Genomic DNA, 15,240 nt, shown 5'->3' with positions numbered 1-15,240 from the left:
GCAGCACAATTCACAATAGATAGACTGTGGAACCAATCTAAGTGCCCTTCAATGGATAATAGATAAAAAAAAAATGTGGCATATATACACAATGGAATATTATTCAGCACTAAAAAATAACAAGATCATGGCATTTGCAGGGAAATGGATGGCATTAGAGCACATTATGCTAAGTGAAGTTAGCCAATCCCTAAAAAACAAATGCCGAATGTCTTCTCTGATATAAGGGGGGTGACTCAAAATGAGGTAGGGAGGAAGCGCATGAGAAGATTACCTCTAGATAGGGAAGAGAGGTGGGAGGGAAAGGGAGGGAGAAGGGGAATTGCACGGAAGATGGAAGGAGACCCTCATCATTATACAGAATACATGTATGATGAAGTGAGGAAAAAGAAAAAAAAAAAAGAAGGGTGTCACATTAGATTGGGTAGAGAGAAGTGATGGGATGGGAGGGGAAGGGGGGAAAGGAAGGACATCAGAATAAAATAGACATTATTATTGCTGTATGTATATATGCATGACCAATTTGATTCTGCAACCTATACACTCAGAAAAATGAGAAATTACACTCCATCTGATTCATATGTATGATATGTCGAGATCATTATACTGTCATGTGTAATTAATTAAAACAAATTAAAAAGTAAAAAATAAAAAAGGCCAGAAATATAAAGTTGTAAGATAGTTTGCCAACGTACTGCCTTAAAAGAATTAGCCTGATGGGTTTCTATGTTATATGTAAGTTACAGAGCCTTATACTCTTAGGTGTACCATGTAATTGGTTAAAAATTGTATTAGTGGTCATTTCTATTAAAATAGTTAGGCATTTGGTCTTAGAAACATAATCACATATTTCAAGTGTTTTTATGGAAAAACAAAATCATCTTAAATTTGACTTCCTTTATCTCTTTCAGGAACACAGTTCTCATCATAAGGGCTCATGTAAGATCACAAGGAATTTAATGGAGTTGCCTTATCAAGGAGGCATCCTGCTAACTAACCTGCATTTTTTTCCTATAGCATATGTATCATTCCTGTTATAGAATGACATGTAATTTAGATAGTTGTGATAGTCTGAATGTTTGTGTCTCCCCAAAATTCTTATGTTGAAATCCTAAGCCCTGAGGTGATGATATTAACAGATACAAACCTTGGGAGGTGACCTGATGGAATTAGCACCCTTGCAAAAGAGACTCAGACAACCTGTTCGCCCTCCACCATGTGAGTACACAGTAACAGTTTATCACATATGAACTAGGAAACACACCCACCAGATACCAAATCTGTGGGTGCCTTGATCTTGGGAATTCCCAGCCTCAAGGACTGTGAGAAATAAACTATTGTTTATAGCACCCTGCTTATGTTATTTTGTTGTAGTAACTGGAGTGAACCAAGACAATGGTTTTAAACCCAAGGATAAACCGATACCAACTAGCATTTAAGCAGGCAACCACAAAGACACTTACCAGACTGGTGCTCTGAACAGGCTCCAACACAGCCTTGGCTACAGCTTCACCTTGGCCAGTAGCATTCAACACGGCAGCATTTTCTTGGGCCAGCCCAGCAAACTGGCCACCACCTGTACTCTTCAGCTTATCTGCAATCCGCTGGTTTTCTTTCTCTAGCTTGATTTTGGCTAACTGTGCTTCCAACATCCAATGTTCTTTTTCCTGTTCCAGTTTAGAAATCTTTTCCAAACTCTGTTGAACCTTGAAAAGTCACACAGAGTTTTGCATCTTAGAGAATAATGCAGACAAAACTTAGTGGCAAAAATAAATAAATAAAATACACAATATAAAGCAAAACTACCTCACAGAGGTTAAAAAAAATTAAATCTGACACTGGAATGGGGAGAGATTTATTAAATAGGATACAAAAAGCACAACCATAAAATGAGAAACAGAACTAACGCACAATAAAAAAAGATCTCTATTCATCAAAAGAGAGAGTGAAAGGAAAGCCAAAGAATAGAAGAATGTGTAAACGTTTAACCCAGAACACAGAAAAAATTCTTTATCCAACAGATATATTTTATATAATCCCAGAACATATGAAGAATTCTTACAAATCAATAAGAAAAAGATAGATAACTAATAGTGAAAAAGGCAAAAATAATACCACCAACAACAAAAGACTTGGACAGGCACTAGATCAAGACCATAAACATAGAAGAAGGTGCTCAATATCACTAATTATCAAGAAAAAGCAATTTAAACCATCTATTTGACTATAATGCAAAAGACAGAAAATACAAAAGTATTTGTAGAACAATTTGAACTTTCATTCATATCATGCTAAATGAAAAAAGTCAGGTCTGAAAGAGTATATACAGTATAAAATCATTTAATAAACAGTTCCATATCATGCAATAAAACCAATCTATGGTATTAGAATGCAGGATGATTATTTTCTTTGTGGGAGAGGAGAGTAGTAACTAGAAAAAGGCATGAGTAAGGCTTCAGGAATTCTGATTATTTTTTCCAAGGCATACCTTACACAGAGAAATCTCTCTCTCTCTCTCTCTCTCTCTCTCTCTCTCTCTCTCTCACACACACACACACACACACACACACACACACACACATCACTTTTAAATCTAGGTGCAGTGTATTTAACTTATAAAAATTCACTGGGATGTGCACTAGCAATTTGTATGTTTTTCTCTAAGTATGTTACACTATAATAAGAAGCTAAGACATACCTGTTAGGGCAAATAAAAACTTGAGAATCATCTAAAAATAATAGTGATCTTATAGTGAATACACATGCTTTACCAACTATCACAATTGAGCAATTTCCATGTACCAGGCACCATTTGTGGTACTTTCTTCCTCTTATCCCACTGAAGCCTTCAACAGCCCAACAATTCTGATTTATCAAAGAGGAGAACTAAGGCTCCCAGCAGTTAGACCATCTGCTAGGCTAGAAAAGGAAGAGCCAGAATTTGGGACCCCATATGCCTGTCTGAGAAGTTGACTTCTTTTTCCTATATCACACTGCCTCCCACTGGCTCAAAGCATGCTTACAAGACCCTAAAAGGCACGTGTTCTCCTCACTTTAGAGAGGCAAGAAGGGAAGACTAGAGTGTTTGTCAGACCAGCCCACAGCTGGTCCAGGGTACAGTGGGAAAAACATGAGCTTTGAGGTGAGGCAGTTCTGCCACTTTTATATAGCTATTCTGTTAATATTTACTTAATTTATTTTGAGCCTTACTTTCCTTACATTAAAAAAAGAAAAAAACCCAAAATTAATTTTTAAGGTATTCTACATTTTACTGTGTCTGAGGAACTTTGTTTTTATTATTTTTTTAATTTGTTTTTAATTAAAAGATTAATCAAAACATTACAATGATCTTGATATATCATACATTTGATTCAAGTGAAGTATGAATTCTTTTTTTTCCACGTGTACAGATTGCAGTATCACATTGGTTTTATAGCCACGGAAACTTTGTTTATTAAAAATCACTTTGTGGATGAAATTTTTAGTCCTAATACCTTAACACATTAATGTTGAAACGATAAGTGATATGTGTTTCTTATTAAAGTAAGGTCAGGATTGACAAAATGTTGTCTTGGTAAATTTATTTGTACTCTCTTTAAAATCAAGTTTTTCCAGAACTAAAAGCCAGCTGCTGAAGTGAATAAATCTTTGAAAATAGCTATACTGATTTCAGTTTGTACCAGTTTCTGAAGAGATAGTACCTCCCATTCCCACTTGCCCCCAAATTCAACTGACCAACTAAATACTAGAAATTTCCCATTCTTGCTCAGTGAAGAAATGAAAATAATTTACTGAGTCTCCAGGCCCCCACTCCATTGATACCTTAGTATTTCAGACATTTAAATCTAGCACCTTAAGAATTAACCATCATGGCCAAAGTATGTTAATATCATTCTAGTGCCAAATGAAACACCAACTGAACTAAGAAGACTTTTTTAGAATATCAACAGATTATTCAACAAATTATACCTATGGTCCTTTTTAGCATGTATAGAAAATTTTATAGATTATATGTTTACTAATGTAGTTTTTTTGAATCGGTCAACACCCTATATGCCTTAAAAACCTTCTCCAGAGGATCTAGCATTTCTGCTCTTTAACAATTTCCATCATTTTCCAGGTGCCGTACCTGTTGTGCAAGGCCTTCTCGACTTTCAGTAGAACTGAGAAGGACCCGGCGGTTTGCCAGTGCTTCCTCATAAGGCACAGACTCCAAGAGGGGCTATGGGAAAAGCACCATAAGAATTAATAAATAAATAAATAAACAAGAATTAAAAGAAAAATATTGCATCATCTTCCCCCTGGAACCTACATGCACAAATAAAAATGCTGGATGATAGGGTATGATAATAAGTTCAGATGTAAAACAACATAGATTATTTCCTTCAATGCATGTGAAAAGAATATATTTGTATTTAAAAAAGACAATAATGAAAGAGAACTTATTATACCAACTATAAGATACACTAATTTACACTATATGGACTTGCACCAAAATACAGATCAACAACAGAACAGAAAATCCAGAGACAGACAAAAGCATACATAAAAATCTACAATGTGACAAACACTACATTTCTAATTCAATGGATAAAGAACTACATAAATGGTGCAAGGACACCATGTAATTATCTAGGAAAAGAACTAAGATCTTTTTCACATCTTGTACCAGAATAAATTCTAGATGAAAGATCTAAAAATTTAGATGATAAAAAAATTGGGAGAATATTTCCATAACTTTTGCAAAGTACCCTCGCTGAGAAAGACCACCCAAAAGATCTGATATTAACTTTATTTATTTATTTTGGTGGAAGGTGGTACTGGGAGTTGAAAGCAGGGCCTTGCATTATGTTTAAAAAAGAAGGAACTAATAAAAAGAAAGAATTCTATATATTGTTACACACCAAACTGATATATATATATATAGGTGCCTCTGGATAGAAACTGGAATTAGGGATATTACCTGTAATGTTCTAATTTAAAATAAGAATGTATTTGTCTATTTTCTAATTAAAAATATTAAAGACAGTTCAGTGGTCGAGCACTTGCCTACCATAGCAAGAAATTGGGTTCAACCCCCAGCACTGTATTAAATCTTTTTTTAAAATAAAAGGAAAATAAAAATTTTAAAGAAACACAGAGAAAAAAATAAATGCAAAGTTGCACATACAAGAACCCATTCCAGCACTGCATATAACAGTGAAAAATAGGCTATAACCTACATATTCATATGCAATAGAATGGTCAAATTATTACATTTATGACTGAAATATTACACAGGTGTTAAAATGATGATAGTAATTTACATTATAGATATCTATTTTTGATGTACATATGAACATATTCACAATACATTAAGAGAAAAAAATTCTAGAACAGCAGATGCAGCTAGATACATTTTGCTATTTATAGCACGTGTGGGTACATACATCCATGTGTGCATCCATGTTAATTTTTTTTTTTACACAGAGGTATATTCTAACAAAGTGAAGAGTAACTAGCTATATTTGTGTGGTGGATTTGGGGAGATCATAATTTTCTTCTTAACACAATACTATATCTTCCAATTTTTTTTTTTTGAAATGACAATGTATCATCACTACTTAGAAAAAATTATAAACATTTAAATTTTTTTCTGATTCTACAAGTTTAAGATAGACTTTTGACATCTGGTATTTATTGCTTGCCAGGTTACCTCACCCCAGGCATTCTACCTGGCACTAGGGACACAAGTCCAACATGACCTGTGCTTACCAAGTAAGGTTTGGGTCTCTGCCACCTTCTCTTTCCCAAAGATCCATTCTAACACCACCAACCACCTACACCCCCAAATTTTGTAAAATCTAAATAATATAGCCAGGTGTAGTGGTGCATGCCTATAATTTCAGCAACTTGGGAGGCTGTGGCAGGAGGCCAGCATCAGGCACCCCTGGTTAAATTCCCAGTACAAAAAAGAAAAAAAATCTAAATAATATGGACTGTGGAAAAAATCTACTACCATTCTTTGGAATGATTCCTAATATTTTCCCTCATTTAAATGTTAAAAGCAGCTCACAAACCTTTCTCAAAGCCTTCATATAGGCAGCAGCTTTTTTCTTGTACTGTAGCATACATTCCGCTGAAAGAGGACTAATGAATCCACTTGACGCCTTAGGCCCGTAGCTCAGTGAAGCAATGAAGTAGTCCACATTGTTGCTGAAGAAAGATGCAATCTAAACAAAGTGTAACAAGAAGATAAATTTTGTTTTCCAACAATAATCTAGAATTTATAACTAATAGCTTTCAGAGCAGTTTAAAGATGCTGAGAATGGAAATGGAATTCCAAAACCTGCCCGGCAGCCCATATTTATTTATGTGAGAACAACTCCTGGACAATGATAGATAATAAAGAGAATATAGCTACAAATATTCAGAACTGACTTCTGACATGTCCTATTCTAGACAATTTCTATTCTTATTGAAAACCAAGACTCATTCTGATGTATTTTTTTTCACATTTGTCAAAGTGTTTATTATAAATTATTCATTTTTATATAAGGCATACATTTTGGACAAAATCTGTTCAATGTTCACTACTGGTATGAGTTTTCAGATGTTCAATGAATTTAAAATTTCAATAAGTTTTCAAAATATTATTTAACTTTTTAGGGTTTCTGGGCACAATGAATTCTCCAAAAATCAGTAGTGTTTAAGAAACATGTGGTTATGAATTTTTTTTTCCATTTGTATTCTCTCTAACCAGTATGTATCCACAGGTGCTGAGTATTGGTGAATAAATTTTGGAGGCATTGCCACATTGTCAATTTTCACATTTCAAAACTTTGTCTCTTCTATGGTTATTTTGGTGAGGATTAAATATTGACTCTTTCTTAGAGGAATGTTACGAGGTTCTCATTTGTAAAGCTTCTCTCCAGTGTGTTTTCTCTGATGTCTAGTAATATATGATATTATAATTTAAAATGTTTCTACATTCTCTACATTTATGTCTTCATTCCAGAATAAATAGCTTAGTGGTGAAAAATAATTGATTTCTTATTAAAAGCTTTGCTACATTGTTTTCATTTGTAGGGGTTCTTTTCTGTATAAATTCTGTTGTTAATGAGTTTTAGTTTTTCTTTAAAAGTATTATCAGTTTATTTATATTTCACATTCACCAGGGTGTCTTCTGCTGTGGTGAATAAAGTTTTATTTTTTATTAACAGTTTTGTCACTTATACACATTTGTAGGGTTATTATCCAGTGTGAATTCCATTGTGGCAGATAAGGGTTGATATTTGAGTAAAAACTTTGTCACGTCCTTTGCATTTGTTAGGTTCTCTCAAGTGTGAGCTCTGCTGTGACAAATAAGGTATGATTTTCGACTGTAAGCTTTGCCACAATCTTTACATTTGTAGGGCTTCTCTCCAGTGTGTGTTCTGCTGTGGTGAATAAGGCCTACTTTTCGACTGAAAGCTATGCCACATTCTTTACATTTGTAGGGCTTCTCTCCAGTGTGAGTTCTGCTGTGCCTAAAAAGGTCTGGTTTTTGACTAAAAGCTTTGCCACATTCTTTACATTTGTAGGGCTTCTCCCCAGTGTGAGTTCTGCTATGGAAAGTAAGGCCTACTTTTTGACTGAAAGCTTTGCCACAATCTTTACATTTGTAGGGCTTCTCTCCAGTGTGTGTTCTGCTGTGGCAAATAAGGCCTACTTTTTGACTGAAAGCTTTGCCACATTCTTTACATTTGTAGGGCTTCTCTCCAGTGTGTGTTCTTCTGTGTGGAATAAGGTGTGATTTTAGACTGAAAGCTTTGCCACAATCTTTACATTTGTAGGGCTTCTCTCCAGTGTGAGTTCTTCTGTGACAAGTAAGGCCTACTTTTTGACTGAAAGCTTTTCCACATTCTTTACATTTGTAGGGCATCTCTCCAATGTGGGTTCTTCTGTGGTAAATAAGACCTATGTTTTTACTAAAAGCTTTGCTACATTTTTTATATTTGTAGGGCTTCTCTCCACTATAAATTCTCTGGTGGTGAACAAGGTCTGAATATTTATATGATTTCTGGTGTTCACTCTCACTCGTAGTTTTCCTTATTTTCTTTTGTTGTAAATAGTCAAGATTACAACTTCTATATTTTCCACTTATCCCTTTGTGAAATATATGTTTTATGCCTTTTTCTGGTGAATGTTCTTGGGTATCTTGAGGAGTCATGGCAAGGAAGGCAAAGTTTCTATAGTTCTCTAACATCACATCTTTATATAAGTTTTTTTGAGCAGGCTGAAGGCATTCCCACTCCTCTTCAGTAAAATCAATGGCTATATCACTGAGTGTTAACAGGATCATTTCTTGGCTTTCAGGGTTCTCAGGGTTCTCCCTGTGGTTTGTAGCACAGAAACCTGGGCTTTGGATCCAGGACAGAAAGCCCATTCTGATGTATTCTGTAGGTGATTTTATGAGCTGTTTATCTCAGTAATTTCTACACTGATTTCAAAATATCCACATTTGGGTTTATTCATTTCATTTGCATTTTAACTAAATATTTCACATTCTTACAGAAGACAAGACATAGCACCTTGAATATGTAATCTCTACCTAAATTTAATTTGTAAATCTCAATTTGGAAATTATAAAAGAAGAAAGAGTAAAAATCCAGTAGATTCTTGTCATTTACAAATTCAACAAATTGTTAAATCTATACAAACAGCCACAAAGAGCCATAACTTTAATTTTGCTGAGCCATGATTTGAATCTACAGTGCTGTATGAAATGGTATTACAAATAAAAACATCTGGCAAACTGTCCTAGGCAGAAAAATCAGTCTTGGAGACATTAAAGAATACCCTATCATGATAAATCTGAAAAAAATGGCTTGTGAATAGAGTACATTACCTTGGTTAAAAACTACTCTAAGCCACGATCTGAAAAAAATGGCTTGTGAATAGAGTACATTACCTTGGTTAAAAACTACTCTAAGCCATGGGTACAGGAGGGTAAGGCAGTAATATCATGAGTTCAAAGCCAGTCTCACCATCTGTGAGGCACTTAGCAACTCAGAGAGATCCTGTCTTTAAAAAAATACAAATAGGGCTGGGGATGTGGCTCAAGGTTGAATGCCCCTGAGTTCAATCTCCAATAACCACCTCCCTACCAAAAAAACTACTCTAAAATTAAGCAATTAATCACTATTGTCTGAGGGTATATATAATAATATTTTATTATGTCAAATAAATGGGTATTTCAAGAATATTTTTAGTTGTAGATGGACATAATACCTTCATCTTATTCATTTTTATGTGGTCCTGAGGATCAAACCCACTGCCTCACATACACCAGGCAAGTGATCTACCACTGAGCTACACCCCCAGCCTCCAAAAATCTTGAGCTATATTCCCTGTGAATGCAGGGACACACCCAACACCTAATTTTAAGTCATGTTAGTATACTGTGAGGTAAATTTTCTTTCTTCTAATATTTTTCCATTTTCCAAACTTCCTTTAATATATATATATATATTAAATATATATATGTACTATTCCTTCCTGTTGTGTTTATTATTAAAAAACATAAAATTTAGTTTAATCAAATCATATTTTCTTATTATTAGGACTTCACCAACTAACACCAGTTCAAATGGTAACGGTTAAAAAACATTTATAAAAACTCCAGAGCAAAGATCAGATACATACCTTTGCCTGAAATAACATTTTAAGGTTTCAGGAAGAGCAAAGCTAAAATAAACTGTGAAATATGCAGGTATTTAATATTTCAGTGTTTTTATAAAAGACAACAAATGCAGAGATGCCTATAAAATATCAACTTTTTCCAGAATTTTTAATTCAATCAAAGTTGTCCTCAGTAAGCTTCTGGCATGCTGTAAATGAAGGAGATAAAAGAAAGCAGTGGGGATAGTCCTATGACTCAGGAATCCAGTAGGCACAAATATGTGAATTGACTGAACCTAAAGATAACACTTCTTAATTATAGCCCTAAGCTACAGCAAATGGTCACAAAGATTAGTCGAAATTCAGGAAAAGTGACACTGAATGTCTAACATGACTACAATCATTTCGGATTGATTTAAACCACTTCAAGAAAAATCTCTTATTATTAGGATCAACCCATTAGAATAAAGAATGATGTATAAATATAGATATAGAGATGAGAACTTCCTTTAGAAATTATGTTGAGCTGCTGAAATAAATGGGCTAAGTTAGTTCTGAATAGTCTTTTGGTTTTATATACATGGTAAGGTCTCCAATGTGGGGAGCCACTCTAAATGACTACACCTTCAAGTCCTGAAGCAGGAGGCTCTGACCAATCTCTATATTCATGGTGACTTGGGCATTGAACCAGCTCGGATAGCAAGGCAGGTTGTCAGGTGTAGGCGTAGCCCTGAGGTTGTTACATTCACCTGCTCCCTTGTAATCCTACCCCTTCTGCCCTTTTATGGATAGAACTTTCTAAGAACAGTTCCCCCCCCCACAATAAAAGCTGAGTTCCAAACGTGCTCTCTCTCTCAGCAGCCTCTCATGACTTTCTCTTGCTCTCCCTTTTGGGGAGCCTAAGGCCAAGAGCCTGGGGAAGCCATCCTGAAGCTTATATAAAGGTAAATTGTGTCTATGTTTTAATTTGCTCCACCACAAATTCACACAAGCAACCTTAGTTCAGCTGCCCATGCTGGTCAGGTGAAAGATATCTTGTCAAAGATATTGATGACAGCATGACTCTGAAAATATGAATTCTGATGAAATTACAATATCCACAATCATATGATTTTTAAAGAAACTGCAATTTATAATAATAATTAAGTACTTAATGACACAAACAATCATAACCTAATATTAAGGGTTCAATAAAAGATACATATTGAAGCTGCTTCAAAGGAATTATTAAGATACAAAAGCACCACTGTCACAACTGTTACCAAAATACTATGAGAGAAGCGAGGCTCTAATCAACTCAGCAAGACCCTGTCTCAAAATAAAAAATAAAATGGGCTTGAGCTGGGGCTCAGTGATAAAGCACTCTTGGTTAAATACCTAGTACCAAGGAGTGGGTGTAGTATAAGGAAAAAAAAAAAAAAAGCCAAAATATTAACAAAGGTTGTATTGGGTGACTTTTTTGCTTTCTCTGAATGTTTCCATTGCTTTATGTAACAGACTCCTGAAGAATCTATATTGAGATATTGAGACTATCTTCAAATCATTCAACCTTGCATTGACATGACCAGTGAGTGATCTACTCACTCACCACAAATACCAAACAATCACTGTCATATTGTTTTAAACATTGAGTAGATAATTCAACCTGAAGAAAGCTGAAAATGTTTTTAAATAAAAATAAATAAATATGGGGGAGGGAGGAGAAAAAAAGAACAACTATATTTTACAAAAAAAAAAAATTTATATTCCAAAATTTAACAGGTAAATTTTCCAATGTAATTAAAAAAAATTTAGAATTGTCAACATAAGTCAGAAAATAATTACCTTTCCTGCTCCATTTGTTAATGCCACTACGGATGACAGGATACAGTCATTCGTTGTTATCAGCTTCTGTGTTGCTGTTGGAAGTTCATGCTCTATTGTAGCTTTTTGACTATAATGTTTAGAAATATCTATAAAAGCAATCAAATGAAAACTCTTTACTATCTATACACAAGTTCACATATAGATAATCAGCCCACTCACTACTCTTACAAATTTATAAAGTAAAATTGACAAAGAATGGTCCCAAGTATCACGATTGTGCTGAATATTATCAAGTAGGTCACAAATTCAAGAGAAAGAAGGGAGAAATAAGAGTTTCTTAACACCATGTTGGCTGTCTTGACTACAGCCACCAGCCGGTCAGTCTGATTGTTAATCATTTGAGGACTAGCCCTTATTCTAGCATTGGGCAAATGATCCTGACCAGGATTTACCACTTAGAAACCACTGTTTTGACAGTCTAACAGGCACTAACAAGAAATTATCTTATAATTATATAAGCAACCCTGAGGCTAGAACAGCCAACATAGGCATGATGTCCCACAATCCATACTGGACCTTAGATAATTTGCTGATACACACACTAGCAATAAGAAATGTCTGCACAGCCAAATAAGGATTGGATACTTCAATGTCTGCTTCATGTGCTATTACTTCCAGTCCAATAATATTACAACAAAGGTCTGTGGCTAAAAAGCACAGAAAAGGGCTAAGAGAAATTGCAGTGAGACTAGTCAAAGAGCTAAGTTCTGGAGTTTTTCTGGGTCTCTGAAATATATAATGATTTTGCCCTGGAAATAAGGGAAAATGGGAGGATTATTATGACAACATTGATTTACAGTGAAGGGTGATTACATTTTTAAGTAATAAATATTTACAATACAGTTTTCACTGAATTTCTTAAACTACTTCAAAGAACACTATCATTACCTCAAAGCTAAAAATAAACCATAAAACATGAAAATTTACTGTTATAGAAACTATGTACGCAAAGAATTTCATTTATTCAAAATCAAGAAATTTAGCTGATTTTACATTATGCATAATTAAAAGAAGAAATAAGACTATTTGGAAAGAAATAGTATAAAAGATTTAACCTAATACTTTCATATTTTCATACCAAATTACTATATTCTATGAAAGATTATTTTCACTAAAATTTTAAAACTAAGGAACTGTTTAATCAATAAATACATATTATTTATACAGTCTACATACCTATATACATCTTTAATTTAGTATAGTTTCAGTTTTGAGAAAACTTCTTAATAGTCTCTGTATACACTTCAGTCAGTTTTCCTTCTTATTAACATCTTACTTACTACATGAAAGTTGTTACAGTAAGGGAACTAACCAATAGGTACATTACTATTATGTTCAATAAATATATTTTTTAAATACTTTTTTAGTTGTCAATGGACCTTTATTTATTTATACATGGTGCTGAGAATCAAACCCAGAGCCTCAACATGCTAGGCAAGCGCTCTACCACTGAGCTACAACCCCAGTCCATATTTTTTAAAATAAATGATAATCTCTATATATTTTGTAAGGTTTCCAAGTATATAAAAATTCAGTTAAAATAGTGAAATTTATTTGTATACTGAATATGCTAACACCTAAACAGACATTTTCTTGCTACACACAGTTTTCTTCAATATTTTTCTGGAAGTATACAATGTTATAATACAAGTTGGTTAGCAGGCAATCTTGGTTTGTTAATAGGTAATTGAGGTACTTTTTTTTTATTAGACCTTTATAGTTAAAGATAATTTGAGATACTTATGAAAGAGGTGCAATACTAAACAATGCTATTGGAGTTTGACTATAATTCTCCCAATCCAATTGTTTACTCATTGTCTGATCCAAATATTTTAGCCATTTAGGGTGTCCCTTGATGTTAAATTTTAGCTCCAAAAAGTGCAAAGGAATCACATGACCAAGACCATGTGTTTATTTTTTCCTCTTATGTTTCCTATGAATCTACTTGCTTTGGATGTCTCTGAGACCAAAAATCAAATCATTTCATATAGAATGCCACTTGTTAAAAATTAGTTCCTATAATTCTTTGTGGTGAAAACACGGTAGTGAAAATTGATTTATTTTATGACTAAATGAATCATTTAAGAGTAAATTGCTTATTTTATGAAAAAAATTAGTTTATTCCCATTTTAATTCTATATAAGATAAACACTTTTATAACTCCCTCCCTATCTTTGTTTTTACACTGAGAACAATCTACTAACCCACCTCCTCATCTTCCCCTCTTACTTCCAAATTTGATTAAGCAATAATTTAGGGGAAAGCAGGAAGGGCAGAAGTTTGAAACAAGAGTTCTCTTAAAAACAAAGATTCTTCTGTTAATGCTCTCAGATTTCATGAAAGATATGCAACAGTCTTCCAAGCTAGATATGAAAACAGATTTGAACTGTAAATCTAGCAACATGGCTCTAAACCTACTTGTCAACATTCTTCAAGTTTCCCAACATTCTTTCTTTATATTATATTCATCTTCAAGGAAAGAAACACATGGTGACATAAAGGAATAAATAAGGAGGTTTCTGACCATCCCATATTTTCCATCAGCTCACACCAAACAATAATAGTAGCACACTTTGATACTTGGCATCTTCTCTATCTTATATAAGGTATGAACAAAAGTATTAGAGAACTTTGTTGGTTGATAAATTAAAATAGCAACATAAGAAAAATCAAGATTTTTTTATGTAAATGAAATGTTAAGATCCCTTTCAATTAGGTAGCTATCATCCACTGCTCTAATATCTCCTATTTAGAAATTCTGAAGAAACTGCTAGCAGGAACAAATGATAATATTCCTTTGGAAATTTAAAAACCAAGAAACCTGGAGTCATAGAGGTACCTGTGGTTTCAAAGGCCTAGAACTCAGTTTAAAGAAAAGTTCTGGAGCCAGGCACAATGGTGCATGCCTGTAATCCCACTAACTCAGGAGGCTGAAGCAGGGGGATCATGAATTCAAAGCCAGCTTCAGCAACTTAATGAGGCCCTAAAGACTTAGTGATAACCTGTCTCAAAATAAAACATTAAAAAAAAAAAAAAAAAAAAAAAAAAACAGGCTGGGGATGTGGCACTCATTGGTTATTCAATCCTGGGTTCAAACCAGGGTACCAAAAAAAAAAAAAAAAGTTCTGGAATGACCTACTAAAGCTAAGTCCCAAAAGTTGCATAGGAAAAAAAAACAGTACCTGTTTATTATGTTTTCTACAGATCAGATTAAGTTCTGCAGGTTTGGGATTGACTACTGTGAAGTGCCACTGAAACTACCAATGATCAATCAAGCAATGATTCCTGAAACCAGGGATACCTCTAGAGATACACTGACTTTTAAAGTTCCCAAGGAAATCCCATTCTCCAGAGGATGGCAAAATGCTGCTTGGTAATGCTGCTGGGATGAAGAATGAATCTCAGTGCCATAGATGTTTAACAATCTGTAAGAGGGTACCAAGCATACCCCTCTTACACATGTTATATACAATAGCTTTAAGTTTTTAAAATTACTGTTTGTGAAAGGAGTTACTAATTGTTAACTAAACATCACAATAAATCATTTGGGCACCTGGGTTACTTCTAATAGTACTTAATAATCCCTCCTGCCTGTTCTCCTTCCCCGACCCCAAGTTTCTAAAAGGAAAAGAAAGGAGTAAAGAAATCTAGAAGCAACACAGAAGTACTGATTGGTCAAGGCTCAGAATCACATACAAAGAATCATATGAAATACTTTAAGAAGTTACATTC

At 34.1% G+C, this 15,240-nt stretch overlaps 1 protein-coding gene across 1 annotated transcript in view; it reads right to left on the bottom strand.

The window, feature by feature from the left end:
• Positions 1–15,240, bottom strand: part of Ppp1r21 (protein phosphatase 1 regulatory subunit 21) — a 66,855-nt gene that overhangs the window by 14,540 nt on the left and 37,075 nt on the right. The window contains exons 14-17 of the mRNA XM_076832733.2: positions 11,467–11,594; positions 6,060–6,212; positions 4,130–4,222; positions 1,464–1,706 (exon numbers count right to left, since the gene is read on the bottom strand). Of these exons, the coding sequence (XP_076688848.2) occupies positions 1,464–1,706; positions 4,130–4,222; positions 6,060–6,212; positions 11,467–11,594 (617 nt within the window). The remainder of the gene's footprint in view (positions 1–1,463; positions 1,707–4,129; positions 4,223–6,059; positions 6,213–11,466; positions 11,595–15,240) is intronic.

The sequence above is a fragment of the Callospermophilus lateralis genome, chromosome 14, assembly GCF_048772815.1.
Source record: "Callospermophilus lateralis isolate mCalLat2 chromosome 14, mCalLat2.hap1, whole genome shotgun sequence".
In the NCBI taxonomy this organism is placed as follows: domain Eukaryota; kingdom Metazoa; phylum Chordata; class Mammalia; order Rodentia; family Sciuridae; genus Callospermophilus; species Callospermophilus lateralis.
Note: the sequence above shows the minus strand (reverse complement) of the source record. Positions and strands in the feature narration are given on the sequence as shown.